This window comes from Poecilia reticulata, chromosome 8 (assembly GCF_904066995.2).
Source record: "Poecilia reticulata chromosome 8, P_reticulata-male-v2, whole genome shotgun sequence".
In the NCBI taxonomy this organism is placed as follows: Eukaryota; Metazoa; Chordata; class Actinopteri; order Cyprinodontiformes; family Poeciliidae; genus Poecilia; species Poecilia reticulata.
Genome location: NC_088837.1, coordinates 6,588,224 through 6,606,283, shown reverse-complemented (window position 1 = coordinate 6,606,283; position 18,060 = coordinate 6,588,224). Strand labels below are relative to the sequence as shown.

The 18,060-nt window shown below is 40.7% G+C and overlaps 3 protein-coding genes across 7 annotated transcripts in view; 1 reads left to right on the top strand and 2 right to left on the bottom strand.

Annotated features, from left to right (window-relative positions):
• Positions 1–1,284: 1,284 nt before the first annotated feature.
• LOC103468425 (heme-binding protein 1) lies at positions 1,285–9,722 on the bottom strand. Its single transcript, XM_008415510.3, has 4 exons — positions 7,862–9,722; positions 3,082–3,220; positions 2,788–2,968; positions 1,285–2,170 (listed from the first exon to the last, which is right to left on the bottom strand). Exons 1-4 carry the CDS (start codon positions 7,937–7,939, stop codon positions 1,993–1,995), a joined length of 576 nt encoding a protein of 191 aa, XP_008413732.1. The 5' UTR covers positions 7,940–9,722; the 3' UTR covers positions 1,285–1,992.
• Positions 9,723–9,970: 248 nt separating this feature from the next.
• On the bottom strand, positions 9,971–12,341 carry fmc1 (formation of mitochondrial complex V assembly factor 1). Its single transcript, XM_008415505.3, has 2 exons — positions 12,099–12,341; positions 9,971–10,593 (listed from the first exon to the last, which is right to left on the bottom strand). The coding sequence occupies exons 1-2, from the start codon at positions 12,231–12,233 to the stop codon at positions 10,390–10,392; spliced, it is 339 nt and encodes a 112-aa protein (XP_008413727.1). The 5' UTR covers positions 12,234–12,341; the 3' UTR covers positions 9,971–10,389.
• The window catches only part of grin2ba (glutamate receptor, ionotropic, N-methyl D-aspartate 2B, genome duplicate a), a 178,459-nt gene continuing 172,646 nt past the window's right edge, over positions 12,248–18,060 (top strand). The window contains exon 1 of one of the 5 annotated variants that reach the window (XM_008415507.3): positions 12,248–12,376. The gene's annotated coding sequence lies outside the window, so the exon portion shown is untranslated. The other 4 variants (XM_017306255.2, XM_081609718.1, XM_017306254.2 and 1 more) reach the window with 4 other exon arrangements.

Here is an 18,060-nt window from a genome sequence, read left to right as displayed (position 1 = left end):
GTATAAATATTTTGTTAAAATCAAATGCTACATAAACCCAGCCGGTAACACTTTACTGAAGGCGGGTGAATAAGACTGACATGACACCGTCATAAACATCTGTCATGGACATGAATAAGTCTTCATAAATATTTATGACTGTTGTCATAAAGCGTCATTCAGTAAATCATGACACTTTTAATACAAAGTTGACATTATTGAAAATGTCTTTGTTTTGACAACTTGACATTAATCTAGACAAAATGATTAATGATTGATTAATAGTATTCAGCAGGTTGTTTTCCAATGTATTAAAATTAAATATGATCGGGACACTTAATGATATTAGCGATTAGGTAATCCATTCAGCAAGCACTTTTACTTTTAATACTTAAGTATTTTTAAAAGCCAGTACTTTTTTACTTTTACTTAAGTACAAATGCTAATGTGGTAGTTTTACTTTTACTTGAGTACATTTTTGTCTGTGTATTTGTACTTTTACTTAAGTACATTTTTTGAGTACTTTCTCCACCACTGTTCAAGTCTGAACCTGCAGCCCTTAGATCTTTTGCAACCTGTAATATATTTTTTTCCAGTACTTCCACAGCATGATGGCGCCACCATCATGGTGTTATGTTTTTTTTTTTGTGCATATGGCCCTAAAAGTAGGAATCTAAACAATTAATTGACTTGTGATTAATATCCGATTAATGCTGTATTAGATTCAAATTAGTTTCAATCGATTAACTATTAAAAGTTCGCTTAGGTCTTTTTTCTAGTGTTGTAGTTTGGCCGCCATCCAGCAGAGGGCGCCGTTTAAGCGGAGACAGTTGGTGCAGGATTAAACATGGCAAAGCCTTACCAGAACGGCAAAGAGAGTCGGAAACTCTTTATTGGGTAAGTATTTAATACAGCTGACACAAAAATAATGTTAAAATTTAATGGTGTTTTATTTTTAATTTAGCATATTGTGAAAATGTACCCCTTCGTGTTATGCAAAGACGGTTAGCCTTCTTGCTACTAGAGAAAACTCGGGTTTTTAAGAAAATGGCCGCGCTAGTCGTAAACTGTTCGATAAGATCAACTTTAGATGAACTCATTACTCTATGACTTGCACCCCTACCTAAAAGTTGAATATTGGTCCTATTTTACCACAGCACCTGCCGTCTTCCCCAAAAGGCTTATGTCAAAATGCAGACAGGATTTATTCTTGCCGCTCTCTCCTAAATACGAGTTCCCCGATTTTTTATCAAACAATGATGAGAGATTTTGAGTCGCACAAATGAAAACACAGCAAATACAGACTATCACTGAATAATGTTTTTATTTATGCAATAAAACACTCTCGAGCCTTAAAAATAAAATTCACTCCGACCACAAAACCCTTACATGCACAGACGGGTCACAAAACGGTTTGTAGAGTTTCACGAAGTAAAAATTTTGTATGTCATGCACTAAAACACAAAACTCTCCTGAAAACACAGAATATTTTTACACAAATATAACAAAGTATTGTTTGTATATAATCGTAGCATAAATAACCAAAGGTCTCCTCACAGCTGCCATTCCTCTGATTCAAAAGGTTTAATTCCACTTAATGGTTTAACTTTGCGCTATCTTTATCAGATAGAAGAAGCTTGCTTTTGCAACAACTTTTCTTTATGTTGCTAGTTGTTACTGTTATTTAAAGACGTGCTAGTTAGTACTCAACGACATGGGAACTCTGTTGGGATTTATCACCTTCAAATACAAGTCTCAAGCTATATATTTATATATATGTTAGTGGAAGCTAATTTAGTTTCCAATATTTTTTTTCTTTCCTTTCTTTTGGTCATTCTTATAATAAATACTGTTTGTTTGTCTTTATCGTAGAAAGCGTAAAAACAGAAAATCTCGCTTCTTCCAGCTTCATTTTGAACCCATTCTCTGTTTACAGCTGTAGGACTAACAGAGGTGAAGATTGAATTTTTTACTTTTTTGGAGGACTAAGCTTTGATGGGCCTGAGTGGCCTTTCACGGGTCCTCCTGTAGAAGCCAAACTTCATTTCTACGTCCGTAAGGCTTGAGCGGAGGGTCGTAGCTGCAGCAGAAGTACTGCTTGCGCTGAAAGGGAGTGGTCTCGCCCAGGGCGCGCGTCAGGCGGGCGGCCTCGGCCCGATACTCGCTCTCCCCGGCGAAGCCGCCAAACTGTCTGCAGAAACGGAACAGAGAGGATAGATTTCAACCTGTAGTCATTTATAATGTCTCAACAGTTGCAGCGCATGCAGTGGGAATGAAAAGTGTGGTATTTCGCGTTGCCTCTGTGTGAGAACTGCAGCTTGTTCGTTGCCGTCGCAGTACGCAGTCCTGAACTTGAGCTGGGAGGTGTTTCAGTCCAGTTCACTGTACAGAACAGATTTGTCTCTGGGGGGTTTGTGCGTTTCCTCAGCTGAACCGCTCATGTCATCTCTTTTAGCTTAAAGTCAAGGACTTTGACTTGGCCCTTCCCAACATTGTCCTTAAGCATTTTGGAAGAGTGACTTGTGCAAATCTTTTTTTGTTTTTTTGTCTTTTAGAGTGACCCGTGATCCTACAAGGCTGCATTCAGAGCATCGACTTTAAATAAAAAGTGAATAAAGTAGAAAACATTGGATCACTTTCCATAATAATAATAGACTAAATGTATCAGCTCTTGTGTGTGGGATTAAGATATCTTAATTCAATTTTAGAAGCTTTTACAAATATAGTGTCTTGCAAACTTTTACAAACAACTTGACTTTTAAAAAAGTAAACACTATTATAAGATGTACTGTCACAAATGGCACATACAGCGCGTATACAGTCATGCCGGGCCGCTCCTCCACCCTGATGGTGCTGTCGGTGGGAGCTGGGGGGTCTTGTTGGTAGGCGTTGGGGATCCGGATGCCCACCGCCAGACGTCGGGAGAAAACGCCATCGTTCCGCGGGTACACCGTGATGATGATGGGAAACGCGATCCCCATGGCCTCACCTTAGAAAACGAAATGTAGATTTGAAATGTGCGACTTCATTTTAGCAAGATGCATTGATGTCTCGTTAATGCAAAGCGGGGTTTGGTTGGTTTCAAGCGTTTCTCTTTCTAACCTTGCTCATTGTTTCCACCGATGTACGTCAGCAGTTTTCGCACCAGCTCCCCGATTACTTGCTCATAGGTCCTTCCTTCCGAGTAGACGGCAGCGTACTTTGCCGCATCGTACCGTCTCACCTCAAAGCTCACTCCGTTCTGTGGAGCAAAGAGAAACGAGAGAATGCTAGTAGTTTGTGGAGCAAACTTCTAGCATTCTAGCAACTACTGAAACACAGACGATTGTGTCACGAATTTTAGTTTGTTATGCCATATATTCCTCCAAGTCTGGGATTTATGGAAGAGTGGTGAGAAGAATGCCTTAAAAAAAAGTCCTGTTTGTACTTTTCTCTACAGGAGTCACAGCAAATGTGTGGTGGAAAGGACTCCGGTCTGATTTGACCAAAAGTATAAGCTGTTTGATCGACATGTAAAAATTTTCTGGGTAGAAAAGTGTCAGTGTACATCAGTTGTGTCCAATACTTTTTGTCCTGGGGGCCATGATTGGCAATTTTAAACTACTGGAGGGCAACAAAGTTCATCGAATTAAAAATGCAAAAAAATTATTTTTTTTGTTTTACCAGCTCAACAATAAACAGTTTTTGTGAAATCTGTTTATCATAAGAAATCCAAAACATAAAAAGGGATTCAGACTGTTACCTTATTAAAATAACAACATGCAATTTCCAAATTTTTTGGTTTATCAATCGTGTTTTTTAAATTTTTTGGCCAAAATTATTACCATTTTTGACTTGTGGTCAGGGGCCAAACAAAATAATTTGAAGAGCCACAAAGGGCCCCTGGGCCATGCTTTGGACACCACCAACGTACATCATAATGAGCACACCATCCTCATGATGAAACATGAGCAGGACTATTTTCTTAGCTTCACTGGAATAGATTAGATCAGATCATATTTACGCCTTAGAGAAGCCTAGTCAAAGTCCATATCAAAATCTAATTGAGAATTTGCAGTAAAACTTCAGATTGATGTCCAATCTGACTGATATGTCGGTGTCAAGACGTGCGAAACTGGTAGAAACACAGACCTAAAGTATTGCATTTGTAGAAATAAAGCTGTTAGGGAGCCTAAAAACAAAAGCACTCCACACTTTTCAGATACATAGTTATTTTTTTTAACAAAAAAATGGAGTGAAAGCATCCGTTTCCTTCCAGTTCACAGCAACGCTCGACTTCCGTTGGTTAAGTCCCAACAAAATACCCCAAAATTCGAGGTGACAAAAAAAACGCGAAAAGTTCAAGGAGTGTGAATAATCTTCGCAAAGGCCACACAAAACCCTCGGTGGGCAGACCCACGTGAACCGCATTCGCCCCGATCTGATTAAATGTCTCGTTCTGCTCTGCAGGGTTCAGTGAGCTCATGGGGGAATTCTGGACCAGACATGTGTGTGCTGTTACGTAACGGCGCGGCGGCGGCAGGATTAAGGAGACGCACGAACATCAGCTTTAAAAGCAGGCCACTATGTGGGGTCAACGTATAGCGTGTGGTCGCTCCTCTGCACGGCTCCTGCTGTGCACGCTTCAAAAAACTGACGTCGTTTTTTGAAGCGTTCCACAGTGTGTCGCTTGGAATTTAATTGCGCCTTATTGCGGTTTAATTTCTCTAACGCTACCAAAATGAACCGCCGGGCTGCTGAAGATGATTGTTGCTCGCAGCGTGACACTTGTAGCACGAAATGATACGGAGAAATTATCTCTTATGTTTTTCACTTGTGCTTGAGCTGTTTGGGATTATTTTCCTCCCCCATGGGCAACCTGCGAAGCTAAGAAGTATCATTCAGATAATAAAATCCTTCATCCCATAAAATAAATGTGTAACTTTCCTTCCTTTTTCCCAGTCTCAAGGTACTAAATGCACTTTTTTTTTTTTTTAATAAAGCGCTTCAACAAATGTTCCTCCAGAGGTTTTAATTCCACTTCTGCTGCATCTCGTGTCAGATCCACATGCTCCTGCATTGCAATTAAAGAGTTAGCTTTGTAGAAGTTGTCACTGGAGCCGACGTTAAAAGTTGCGCTCTTCTGTGCAACAGTGTAATTAATTTGTCATGTGCATGCAGGCTGTGTGTCTGTGTGAGCGTGTGCATTGTAATTAGCCTCTGCCTAAAAAAAGAAAAAAAAGTGCTTACACCAAAGTAAAAAAAAAAAAGAAGAAGAAGAAAAGCTCCATGACTGTGCCGTTTTGGTTTTAAATTCGTGCTCCATGCTCATTAGCGGGGTTTGAGCTCAGTTTCACCCACTGTTGCTGCTGCTGTTCAGCCTGTGAACGTGTGAATGTGCCCCACCTGGCATCTCCTCTGGAGCTGTCGGTTTTAATTAAAAGTGTCAGACAGATGCTTTATACACCAGAAGCCAGATCTTGACACGGAGCGTACAAAGAAGGCGTTTTTCTCTCAGCGCCTTTTTTCTGACGGTAAATCCAGAACTTTCCCATCTTTGGGTTGTTTGGGATAAATTAGATTATTTTTGTTTGCCGACTGAATAATGGTGAGAGGTGTTTTTTCACTCTCTCCAAAGCCACAAGTTGTGACTTGGGTCAAATGTTTTGAGTTTACAGTAGTTTGCTGGAATTTTAGCCATTCCCATTCCCAGAGAAAACGAGTGTCTCACACACACTTTTCTAGCTCTAATCTAAAATGTTCTGAGATTAGGGCCACTCCAAAACATTGATGTGTTCCAGTTACCCTGGAACTCGGAGCTGGGTTTGATGTCAGACCAGAGGTGACAGGTAAGAAGTTGAGATTTTGACGCCCATGAACATTGTTCACAGTACCTCTTAGAAACATTAGTTGAACCTTTACAACTTTTAATTTGTTCAGTTTAGAGTTGCATTGATTTCAGACACAGTCTTCCAGCTCAGCTTGCTACTGCTGATGTGAAGAGCAGCCATATTGAAACGCTGCATCTACCTTATAAGTCATAACTGGGGGACACTGCAGCTTTTTCAAGTTTCAGCTGGTATGTACCCAAATTTGAAACTGACATTTCAGTTGATTTAAGTCAGGGGGAAAAAAAAGGAAAAGACCAGGAGTTTGAAGATGCTGGATTTGGAACAAGATTCCAACATCTTCTAGCATGCTTGAGTTTTGATTGTTCCTGAAAATCCAAACCAATTTCCTCTAATCTGAGGAGAACAATTTGGGTCAGATGATTTAAACTCGGACACAATTAGATGTCAATGATCCCAAAACACTCATCAGTACTGGTTTCAAAATGGGTAAAGCCGGCTGATACTAAGTTCCTACAATGAACCCGACCTCAACTCTACTCAGAGATGACGTGCTTTGCTTAAAAAGCAAAGTCAAACCAATGAAATAAAACTCTGGCGATAAGAAAAGTCAGCTCTCCGTATGACGCTCACCTCCATGAGGCGTGTATGTAAACTTTTAACAGGCATTGTGTTTATGTCTATTTTTGAGGACCACCAACAAACCTCCTCCTCTGTGGACTGTGGATGCTCACATGTGCCATGTGTTGCTGAGTTTCCAAAGTCCCTTTGTTCGTTTGTCTGGCAAACAAAAGACAAGTTCTGAGTGGGAGACAAAGAGATAAAAGCGGATTTCCATTCCACATGAGAGAACGCGGCCCATACTGACACACACACACACTCACTGACAGACAGATCTGTTTTGACACGGCCAAGAGCACGTCATGTAAAAGACAGGCTACTTAGAAAAGACTCTTGAAGCCAGCTGTTGTTCCGTCCTGCACAGCAACGTGAAGCAAGCATTTAAAATAATATTTTTCTTCACAGCTGTCAAGTGGCTGTTTGTTTCTTATTCTGATTATTTATATAGTAGGTAGAATGTAAAGTCTGCATTGAGAATGTTAAGGTTCTGCGATGAGAATACATTTACATTAGTTTGCCATACAGTTGAAACCAGATATTTATCTTGTGTATTAAAATTGACAAAACTTTTGTTTTTATTCACCATCTGAAATTGTATCAGACAGACATTTGCTCAGCTCCTTCAGACTAGCCAGCAGCAATTAGCAAACACCTGGTGGAACTGAGCATCAGCTGAGCTCGTTATACTTCTAAGTGGTACACTTGTGAAAACGTTGTTTCAAGGTGGGGATAGTGTGTTAGAAATGACGTCCAGAATAATCAGTTATGCATAATGATCAAAGTAAACTAGTTCACAATTGTGAAATGCAAAAGAAATTATGAATAGTTGTAAAATATAAATAATAAAAATGAGAAAAATGTACGTTTGTTTGTAGTAAAAGCTGGGATGCTCTCAAGACATGTCCTTTTTCCCCAGATCCTCAATTGAATTTAGGTCTGGACTTTGACTAGGCCAACATAACATGGTTCTGGCTGTATGTTTAGAGTATTTCCCCCTGCTGTGAGGCGAACACGTTCTCCACTCTGAATTTATCTCCAACCAGCTCCAGCCTGTGCAGCCTGACAAAACAGATTCACCCAGCATGGTGCTGCCATGATGTGCAGCCACCCCTGTCCCTCACTCCTTTCCACCATTATTCGTGTCTGCTGCCTTGTGGAGCCACGCGGGCCCTCGGGGTTCCCTTCTTTGCGCGCGCTGCGGGTCAGCGGGCATCCTCACAGGTCACAGACAATTAGCCTTACTGCCAAGGTTGCAGGGCGAGTGAGAGGCTTGCGTTTTAAAAATAAATTCCGCTGCATGTGTCTAATGCTAAAGTTGGGAGTTTGATGAGAGAAATGTACAGCGCAGCAGAAAATCTGTGCGTAAAATTGCGCAAAAAACAAACAGAACCTAAGCCGTCGTCCAGAAGGCGCACAGATGTCTCTCTGCTTACCTTAGTCTCGGTGCTGAGCACTTTGTACTCGGTCTCCTCTGAATTCCCAAAGAGCGAATTTCTGATCATGCCAAACATCGCTCCGTCGGTCACTTCCACTCTCGTCGCTCCGTGCGCTTTTTTCCCTTCCTGTTAACGCCTTTGCCCTCCCTTCCTCCAGCAACCTGCTTCCCCGGAGAGACAAATCTGCGGTTTGCAAATCAAAAACAACTAAGCACCTCGTCTTCGTGAACTCCCTCAACAGCTGTTTCTCTCCCCCCGCCCCTCCTCTTCTTCTCGAGGAGGAAGATGATGCTGCTGAGCTGTCCGCACCTTCTGACAAACCAATAACCGAAGCAGCCTCCGCGCTGTCCCCGCCTCCCGCTCTCCTCCAAGCTCGACGCGCATCACCACCACCTAACGTGACTCATCCCCTCCCTCCTCCCGGAATAGTTAAAGTTGCGCGGACTCGATTAAAACGTCTTTTGTTTTTTTTTCTTTTACTCGCACCACTTCCACCTCTCAGCGACACTTTTGGTCACCCGGTTTCTGTTCCAGGATGGCAGGAGCAGGAGACGCGGAATCAATTTTGACACTACAGTTGTTTGTTTGTCACTACTCATTTGTGCGTTTGATTTGCCCGGCTGCGTTTGCGCATCTTAAGTTTGGGGTTTGTACATGAGCAGCGCACGTCTTGCTCTCTCCCTCCCCTGTGCCACTGTGAGCATGCTTTGCTGCAGGGTTAGTCTATTTTAATTCACACTGAAGGCAACGTTAGTCACCGCTGCACACTAAGAGCAAAAAAAAAAGGGAAAAGGGTGAAATTATGTGATGGTGGTTGGGGAGGGGAGGGATGATTTTTGAGAGAGCAGGTCTGGGAACAGAGGCACTTACTGCACATCATGAATGGCAACCTGGTTGATTCTGGAGTTTCAGTAATGTAGACTATGAGTTCTTAGAGTTGGCACAGGGGTGAAACTCTTCCTGCACATCCATAAAAACAGGCTGTAAATGTTCCATTATGTTGTCTCATGCTCAGCCTCCCAATCTGTTGTGCCGCCCATATGGGCCATGTAAAAAGACTCCACTGTCTCTAAAGCATGTGGCAAAAATGTATATATTTTTTTATTTTTGGATGCTACAACTATTTGCAAATGAGGGCTTCTTGGAAAAGAAAAATACAATTTTGATTTTAAAATATACTCTTTCAATAACAGAGCAATTTATCACAAACTGCCCTGACATAAAATACAGTTTACAGTGACAGAAATCAAATAAGTTCAGTCCTTTACATTTATTTACAGCTGCAGATCTTTTTGGGTATGCCTTTTCTAATTTTGGACTTTGACTGGACCATTCCAACACATATATGTTCTGAGCTAAACCCTTCCATTGCAGCTATGGCTGTATCTTCCCTGTCCATCTTTGAATCAGCTCCACTAATCTTTTCTGTCTCTGCTAGAAAGAAGAAGCATGATGCAGCCACCACCATGCTTTATTATACTTGGGTTTGGAGCCAACTCTCTAAAAAGCAGAGATGAACACAAACTGTTCTTGTAGGTTTTTCTAGAAGATCAACGATTACTTTATTAGGTCTCCACTATTTATTAGTGTTGAATTACCATTTTAACATTTCTTGTTTTAAGTGTAATTTAATTATCTGCTCCTTTATTTTTCTTGGGAGCAATTTTAAAGCTACATGTAAGTGAATACTAACGTACAAATAAAATAGCTTTAGCTAGCTGGTGAGGCTTATACAGTTTTCCCACCTCAAGCTTCTATACTTCATTTTCAGGATTTTCCATAAGTTTTTAGAAAATTCTTTACATTTAAGTTCAGAATAACTACCAAGATGGTTTTTTATTAACTTTTGTCTTCTGAAACCTAAGAAACATTTTTCTCTGTAATGCATGGATACACCTTTACACGTACAAGATAGTTCAAACTGAAGTTTTAGACAAATACTTTTGAAGGGACATATTGGCTACAAATAAGAAACTGCATTTTCTGAATGAGTGAAATATGCATATTTTTATTTTTGTTGCCAAAAAAGAGTTTGAGGTTATATCCTAAAACTCAATTTCACATTGAGATATTGGCATTGAAAGCCAAATAAAATGGACAACTAGCTAAATATTGATGGTCATTTATTTTAGCTTGTTTGTTCATGCACACATTTACACACAACTTAAAAAGAACTAAAGTTTTATTTACACAGTCAAGTATTAATTAACGTTTATAGGATTGACTTTAAATGAGACCACATAATGGGATATTCAATGTTTTTGAGGTGCTGCTGTTGAATACAAAGGTTTGAACAAGTTTTATATTTTAGCTGACTTTTAAATTTTTTATTTAATCAGTTCACATTTTTTCCCCTCGTTTCAAACGATTGCTCAGGAGAATGAAGAACAAGCTCCCTCAGTCCACAATGCCATAACCAGCGAACTCCGGAGTTTATATTACACGAAGGCAGCCCATCCATCCACTGTCCATTTAATTCCAGGAGTTTCCTGATTTTCTCCCGCCGACTGACTTTCCCTCTGTCTCTACTTCTCCCAGCCTTTCCCTCCTGGCTGCGTGGGCAGCCTGAGCCCCACCAGGCCCGCCACTTCTTCTGGGCTGCGCTCTCCCTTGCCATGGTAGAGGTTATGGAGGGCCAGGTGGTTCCTGGTGGACGTCAGCAAACACAGGTATGTGAGCGAGGCGTGGTGCGCCTCCTGCTGGGCCCTGCAGTACCTTTCCCCTGTAACCTGCGATCAGGAAAAATGATTAAATGACAGTAATTTCCATCACTTTAAAGAAAGACGCATGGGATGAAACCATAAGAATGGTCTGACTTGTGACCAAGTCATGAAGTTCTGAAAATGCAAAAACTTCCAAGTGTACGAATAACTGAGTGCATACACTTCAGGCAAATAAGGGAAGCACAATGAAGAACTTTCTGACATTCATGCACCACTGCAAGTACAACAGCACAGAGTACGGTCCATTTAGACACTTTAATGTACACTGTAGAGCCTAGAGAGCAATGCACAGTTTGACGTGAACTAGCAAGAGTTGCTTTAAGCTGTTTTGCTTCAGTGACAAGACATGCATTCAGTATTCCTGCTGAGCCATGTTCTCCCAAGCGTTAATAATGCAAGCTCTAAGCCTACATGGCAAACAGTACACACACTGACGCATTCTGGACAATGTGGAGTGATTTCTGAAAGCCACATGTGAAATAGAGCAGCGGTAAAAACAGAGCTAAACATGTAATTACAAGCTTAGAACTATTATTTTGTAATAAACTATCAAATCATATTTTATTTAACATTAAACAGCACAAAAACAGGTATCTACTGATGAGGCATCTACTTTTTACTGCGGCTAAACACATTCCTTTATTCAGGGTTTCTCCCAGTGTATTATAAGTCTGGCGGGCCACCAGGCTTAGCGTTCCTTATTTATTTATGTTTTTTTTTATTTTTGCATTTTTTAAGACTTTATAGTTGGTGTTCAGTTATTGATCTTCCAAACACACATAATTATCAAGTGATATGTTCAAATTTCTTGTCAAGTGTAAACATTTTTTAACTCAAAAACCTGGCAGGTCACTGGATGAATGACTGCTGAGCGCTCTAACCACCTGGCTTAGCATGATTTCTGGGGAAAATCTTGCTTTATTAATTATGCATTATTATTACTATTAAGGCATCCTTAAAGTTTTACATTACATAAAATGTCGTGAGCAAAAATAATGTATTTTATATTTTACACTATAAAGTTGCACGGCAGTCATTAATAAAGTTAATTCAACGGGTAGCCAGTGGTCTCAAGCTCCAGTCCTCAAGGGCCGGTGTCCTGCAACTTTTACATGTCTCTGCTTCAACACACCTGGCTCCAATATTAGCTAATTAACATAGATTGATAGCGAGGCTGTCATTTAATTTAAGTATGTTCGACAAGGGACACCTCGAAAAAGTTACAGGACTGTGGCGCTCGATTACTGCAGTTGGCTAATGTTAGCATGCCCTTCACAACAACTCACCTTGCTTTTTAAAATGTTTTATTATTTGACAGCAATCGCCTGTGCGTTTCAGGTTCTGTTTTCCTTATATAGCCTTGCTTGTAAACGATTCAAGATCATATAAATTACTATTTTGACAACTAGCATATGCTTAATACGACATATAAATCATATGTTTTGAGACTGAAGAATGCTGGTAGCAGCCTAGCTAATATTAGCCTTTTGCTAAACTGGGGCTAAACTCACCTTATTCTTGCGAAACTGATCTATGACGTAGTTATAAGCAAGCGACTGTTTGAAACCCGGTCCTTGAATGATACGTAACTCTTTCAATATTCCTCTACAGACTCTTAGAGGAGATGACAGCGACGCCATCGCCATCTCTCCACGATGTACCGAAGTCGAGCAACTCAAGGCAGCCAGACATTCCCAATCAAACCCAGCGCTGCCATTCTGTCTGCAAACCACAAGATGGCGGCATCTCACATATAATGAACACAACGGCACTCTGGCTACTGCAACAGGTAATTTCTTTCTTTGATAACTTTACTCATAATTAGCTGTGCAGCCTCTCAAAAAATCAATCAATCAAAACAATTAAGAATGAAATTAATGTTGATATGAAAAGCAATTTAAAATGCAACAAAATATATAGCATCAAAGAAAACAGTTTGGACCCCTTAATCCTTTTTTTCCAATCTTATTAATAATATATATAATAACATATGTTATGGATTCATTTAAATTTTTATATAAACTTTTATATCTATAATGAGCTGAGCAACTCCAATAATTAATATCCAAGTCAGCTGGAGCTGTTATATTTTGACTGGGTGTTATGATAATTCACAAAAGTAGTGTGTAGGTGTATGTAAATACCAAAATAAAATACCATGAAATTTTTTTTTGCCTTGACGCCATAGATGTTACATGAGACAAATCGCAATTTTTGATCTCTACTGTGAGGCTCATCCTTAAAGAGCCACCATTTTATCTGAAATTTTAGGTTTTGAAATAAAGAAAAACATGCATAAAGAGGATACATTTTCTCATGTGGGTTGTTCATATTTGTGTAAAATTATGTTTAAAGGAAACAAAAGGCATCCAATGACAAGAAAAATAGAACTAAAACACTGACGCTGGTACTTTTAGTATCCTTCTTTTCTGAAAATTCAATGCAATGATAAAATTTATGATAAACCTCCATTTGTTACATCTGTATTAAAAAAACACATTAGTTGGCTCTTTATCATTTTGGCCAAAGTTAAAAGCCACAGCATGGCAATATGGGGATACAAAGTGAATTGGAAAATAAGAATGATACAGGCATGCAGGCAGGCTTGTAGTTTGCGATGTGTACCATGTTACATGATCATTTGCTTAAAAAAAAAAAAGAAGTCAGAAACTGAAAGAAAAACAAAGCACAGCGGTCTGTTAAGAGCCATTACCGGCATGGAGATGAATTTATCGGCATGGCAACACTGGGTTTGGCTGAGGGCGAAATGCAAACAAGACAGTTTGTTTTCACAGCCATGCCGACACGAAGCAGAAGTCCTTTAATGCTTTCCAGTTCAACAAGACGGAGTGCGTCGAAACCCGAAAAGTAGAGGGAGAGAAAACTAATTACACGAGTTCTTTTTACACCGAGCAGTAAATCGTTTTGAACGTCACCATGACGTCAAGCAATCATGCAGTTCCTTGCAAACGTATTGACACTTCTTGTTCTTTTTCACATTACGTTACACATGAAATATAAATGTATTTTATTAGGATTTTACTTGATAGTCCAACAGAACGTAGTGAATAATTTTGGAGTGGAAGAAAAATGATACATGATTTTCTAATAATGGTAAAAAATAATAATCTGAAATGCATACAATTGTCTTCAGCCACTGTATAAAAAACTTAGCAGTAACAGCTGCAACTAGTCTATTGGCTCATGCATTTACTAACGACCGCTTCCCGGTCCAGCCATCAGTATAATTTCAATTCTCTTTGCTCTTTTGTCAAACGCAATTTTTTGTCTATCTGAAATATAAAAGAAATATACATTTTACATTATCCTGTGTATGGAAACTTACGGCCCACCATGTAGATCTGAGCTTTTCCATTCAGGCTTGGTCAGACAACGACATTCATTTCTCGCCACAGCATGATACTGCCACCACCGAAGAATCCGAATGCACAAAACACTTAAAATCTTTCTACTGATGAACGTTCTTGAACATGGATTTTTTTCCCAAAACTCGTGTATTGATGATGGACTCTAGGGGGAGCCAGTCTCTTATTAGTTTCACACCGGTTTGGTTCCTCGACATTTATTGGAAGGCCCCCTTCTACCTTCCCCATATCACACTCTCTCTCTCTCTCTCTCTCTCTCTCTATCTCTCTCTCACACACACACTCTCTTTCAATGAATACTAATGCAGCGAGTGGGCCCACCTCCCTTCCTCCTATCTTTTTTTTTTTGCAGGGATGGGCGAGAGAGGAGAGGAGAGGAGGGGGGGGAGAGACAGAGCAATTCCAGCTCAGTATCTTTCCTCATGAGGTAGGCTGTGCTTGACTAGCAGCAGCAGCAGCATCAACTTCCCCTCCCCAAACCTCTCCCCCCCAACGATGCCTCTTTTTTTTTTTTCTTTTTTCTTTTTTTCTTTCTCACACCGAGCAATATTGGTAACCGCGTCCGTTGCCACTGCAACAATGTCTCGCCTGCGCGTGGGGCGTGCGGCGTCTGAGCAGAGTTGAGAGGAAAAAAAAGAAAAGCGGAGAGGACATCTGTGCCCGGTTTTCCGTCATCTGGATGGGAAGTGCCTTTTGGCAGGGGAGAGAGAGAGAGAAGAAAGCGGAAGGCAAGCCGGGGAAGGGGAACAACTGGCACCAGCCAATCCCCCCCCGTCCACTCTCAGACTGGAGACAACGGAGGCCACCGGAGTATTTGCTTTTATCTTTCGTTTTTTGTTCTTTTTTTTCCTCATTGCGCTGCTGGGAGGTGCTTTGCCTTTTCATTTGCTCGCTCTTTCGGTCCTCTGCCTCCTCATCTATTTTGCCATTTACCTGGTCAACAATTTCGTCCATTTATGAGCCAGACAAGGAGGGAGAGGGAGAGAGAGAGAGAAGCAGAAAGACAGAGAAAAGGAGAAAGAGACAGAGGAGGGGGATTTTTGTTCCCCCCTCTTTATCCTCTTTTATCCCCTCCATCCATTCTTCTTTCCTTCCCTTTCCTTTGCTTTCGCTCCCTGTGCATCCCACGCACCCTTCCTTCCTCCCTCCCTTCCTTCCTCCCTGCCTCATCCTCCTCCCCCTCCACCCGTAACTTTGGCTACTTTTTCTTTTTTTTTTGACTCCACCTGTCGTTTTATTTATTTCCTTTAAGCAGCTCTAATAGTCATTTCAATTAGCTTTCGTTGTCTTTTCTATTTATGGCTTTTTCACTTTTATACCTATTTCCCTCCTTCTTTTTTCCCCCTTATGCTTCTTATCTGGCTGATCCCTAACTCTGACCATAGGTAGGTCTGATTAGTGTTTAGTGTCTGTCTTGTTTCCTTCCTGTGTGTGCGAGGCGTTTTGTGTTTGTAGCACACCTTGACAATGATCCACACACACACACACATTTAGCAGATCCATGGCTCTCCTCCCATCCCGCTCTCAGCTGATTCCTGCCCTCCTGACGTCACTCTTCCTTATTTCATCCTTGTTTTCTGACTTCATTTCTTCTTCCTTTTTTTAACCCCTCTTCTTAAAGTGACACATCGTGCGAGCACCTTCTCCAGCCATGATCACGGACATGAAGCGTTCGACTGCCTTGTCACGTTTTAAAAAGTGTCTTGTATCCATTAAAGCAGCTTCATCACATCTACATGTTTGTTCCTTTTTTGTTTTCTCGTCTCTCACACGTGCACACACATGAAAACTCACACCAAACTTCCTCATCTGCTGAAAAGCGTCGGGTTTTACAGGGTCCCCCCCTCGTTTGATCAGGTGAAGGTCAGACCGAGCAGGAAGGGCCCGTTTCACTCGGTCGCTTCAAAGCCCGTTCTGCCGGGGCGTCATCTGTGTTTGCACAGTCCTCTGGCTCCGTTTTCGATGCCCTCTTTTCCTCTCTCCTCCCCTCTGCCTCCTCCCTCTGTCTGTCTCGTATCTTTCCCAAACTGAACTCACTCCCATTCCTGCAGACAGACGCACACAAGCACCTAAAGAGAATGGACTAGGAAAAAAACTGGCTTTTAAAAAAAACAAACAAAACAATCTTCCAGAAGGAGTTTTTATTTTTACTTTTTTTGGCTTCACATTTACCTATTTTCCTCTTCTCCTCATTTGCTAACATCCATTCATCTCTTACACACTGATCCCACTTATTGATTTGTTATTCTTTGTTTCATTTTTCTTCGCTGTGGAAAAAGAATCAAGAAGGAAGATTTTCGTAATTTTGTTTTGTAAATTAAACTTTATTATTTTAATTACGATAGAGCTAAAAATCTTTTTGACTGCAAGGCAACAGAACAATCTGGAGTAGTAAGGCATAGCAAAAAGCACACAGTTATACACACAAATAGCAAAAAAAATACACATGCATCTCATTTTCATTTTTTTTTTAAACGTTCTTTAATATTTCCATTCTGTTTCTGAAGGAGATTTAAAACCGAATGAAGACGTCGGAAAAGTGGAACTTTGGATATAGATGTTTCTTTTTCTTTTTCTGTGGAATTACCCTTTAATCCTGGATTAGATTTTGAATGACCAAAAAAATATATATTTAAAAGTAAAACAAATAAAATTCTGGACATTTATGTATTCAATTTGATTTAGATTTTTTTTTCTTTTTTTTTGTTGTACAATTTTCAAAGGACCGAAGCTGATCTGTCTCTCGGCTTTTAAATCTTAAGTGGATTTCACAACTATGGATTAAAGACTGAAGCAGCATCTTTGTCGGTTGACCTTGATTTTAAGTTCTCCATGCTACAAAAACTCAACACATTTAATATATTTCATTGTTTAGAATTGAATAGGTGAGTATGTTTTATCTGGATCCACACATTCAGTTGCTGCTTTTGGATGGTGAAGAGCTAATTTTGTCTTCAAGTCGACGTTTTTCCATATCCATGCATGGATGTGTGTGTGTGTGTGTGTGTGTGTGTGTGTGTGTGGGTCTACAAACCTGTCACAGTCTAAGTGCTAAATGCTGGTGGATTATTGACATCATTAACAGCTCTCAAACTTCACCTCATCTTTCTTTATTACTTTTCCTCCACTAATTCTACCTTTCGTTCTCCTTTTTTAATTCATGAGAATCAAAATGAAAGAGTAATGAGTGTCTGGCCATGTAAAAGATTAACTTCAAACGTCAAAATAATTTCCATCTCAAATCCTTGCTCTGTGCAGCTACTTGCTCTGGAGAAGGAGAGAAAAAAACTGCAACTCGGTGCGAGAAGATGTTGTGTTTGTAGATCAATACAGTAATCTACATGAAGGAAAAAAAGCACACTTCCCCTTCCTGAGAGCAATTTTTCTTATCTGACGTTATTCCAACAAAACCCAAATTGCTTTAGCAGTACGGACATGATAATGATGTTACTCCAGAGTCAAATTCCTACTCTGTATCTGCAACACAATACACATTTAAACCCATTCCATTCATTTCTCTCTCTCCCGTCGCAGACACACACAGACCCCATTGTCCATCCATCTACCACAAGTGCAGCGGTGATTGACCCTGTTTCTCTGATTAACTTCCCAATCATTTGTCTGACAGCGTGATTTGGATTTACACCGCGAGTGTGTGTTTGTGTGAGTGCTTTTGCTCAGTCAAGGTTATGGCGTCACACCTGTAAACCCACCTGGGACCTGCTCTCATAAACTCAGGGTCTATTAGCCATTCTGCTAGCTGCTCCCTCGCACACATGTGACCCTCCGTAGCCTCTCTGCAGATGGGTACTTGGGCTCAGGTAGTCTGTCAGAGCTGTCGCCGCCGCTGCCACGCTGCAAAGCGGACGTCTCGGGCGCGAGCTCTGCGTCCTGACACATGGCCCACCGCCGTAATGACTACAGAGACCGTCCGTGGTAGTCTTTTATGGTCTACCACGTGTAATGTTGGTGTAATGTTTGTCGTGCGGTCTTGACAATGGTGGAGTCAAAATGGATGTCGATGTGGACTTTATAGATTTCTAGCTCAGCTGGAAACAGGCATTTCGTATGCCTACTTTAGCTGATC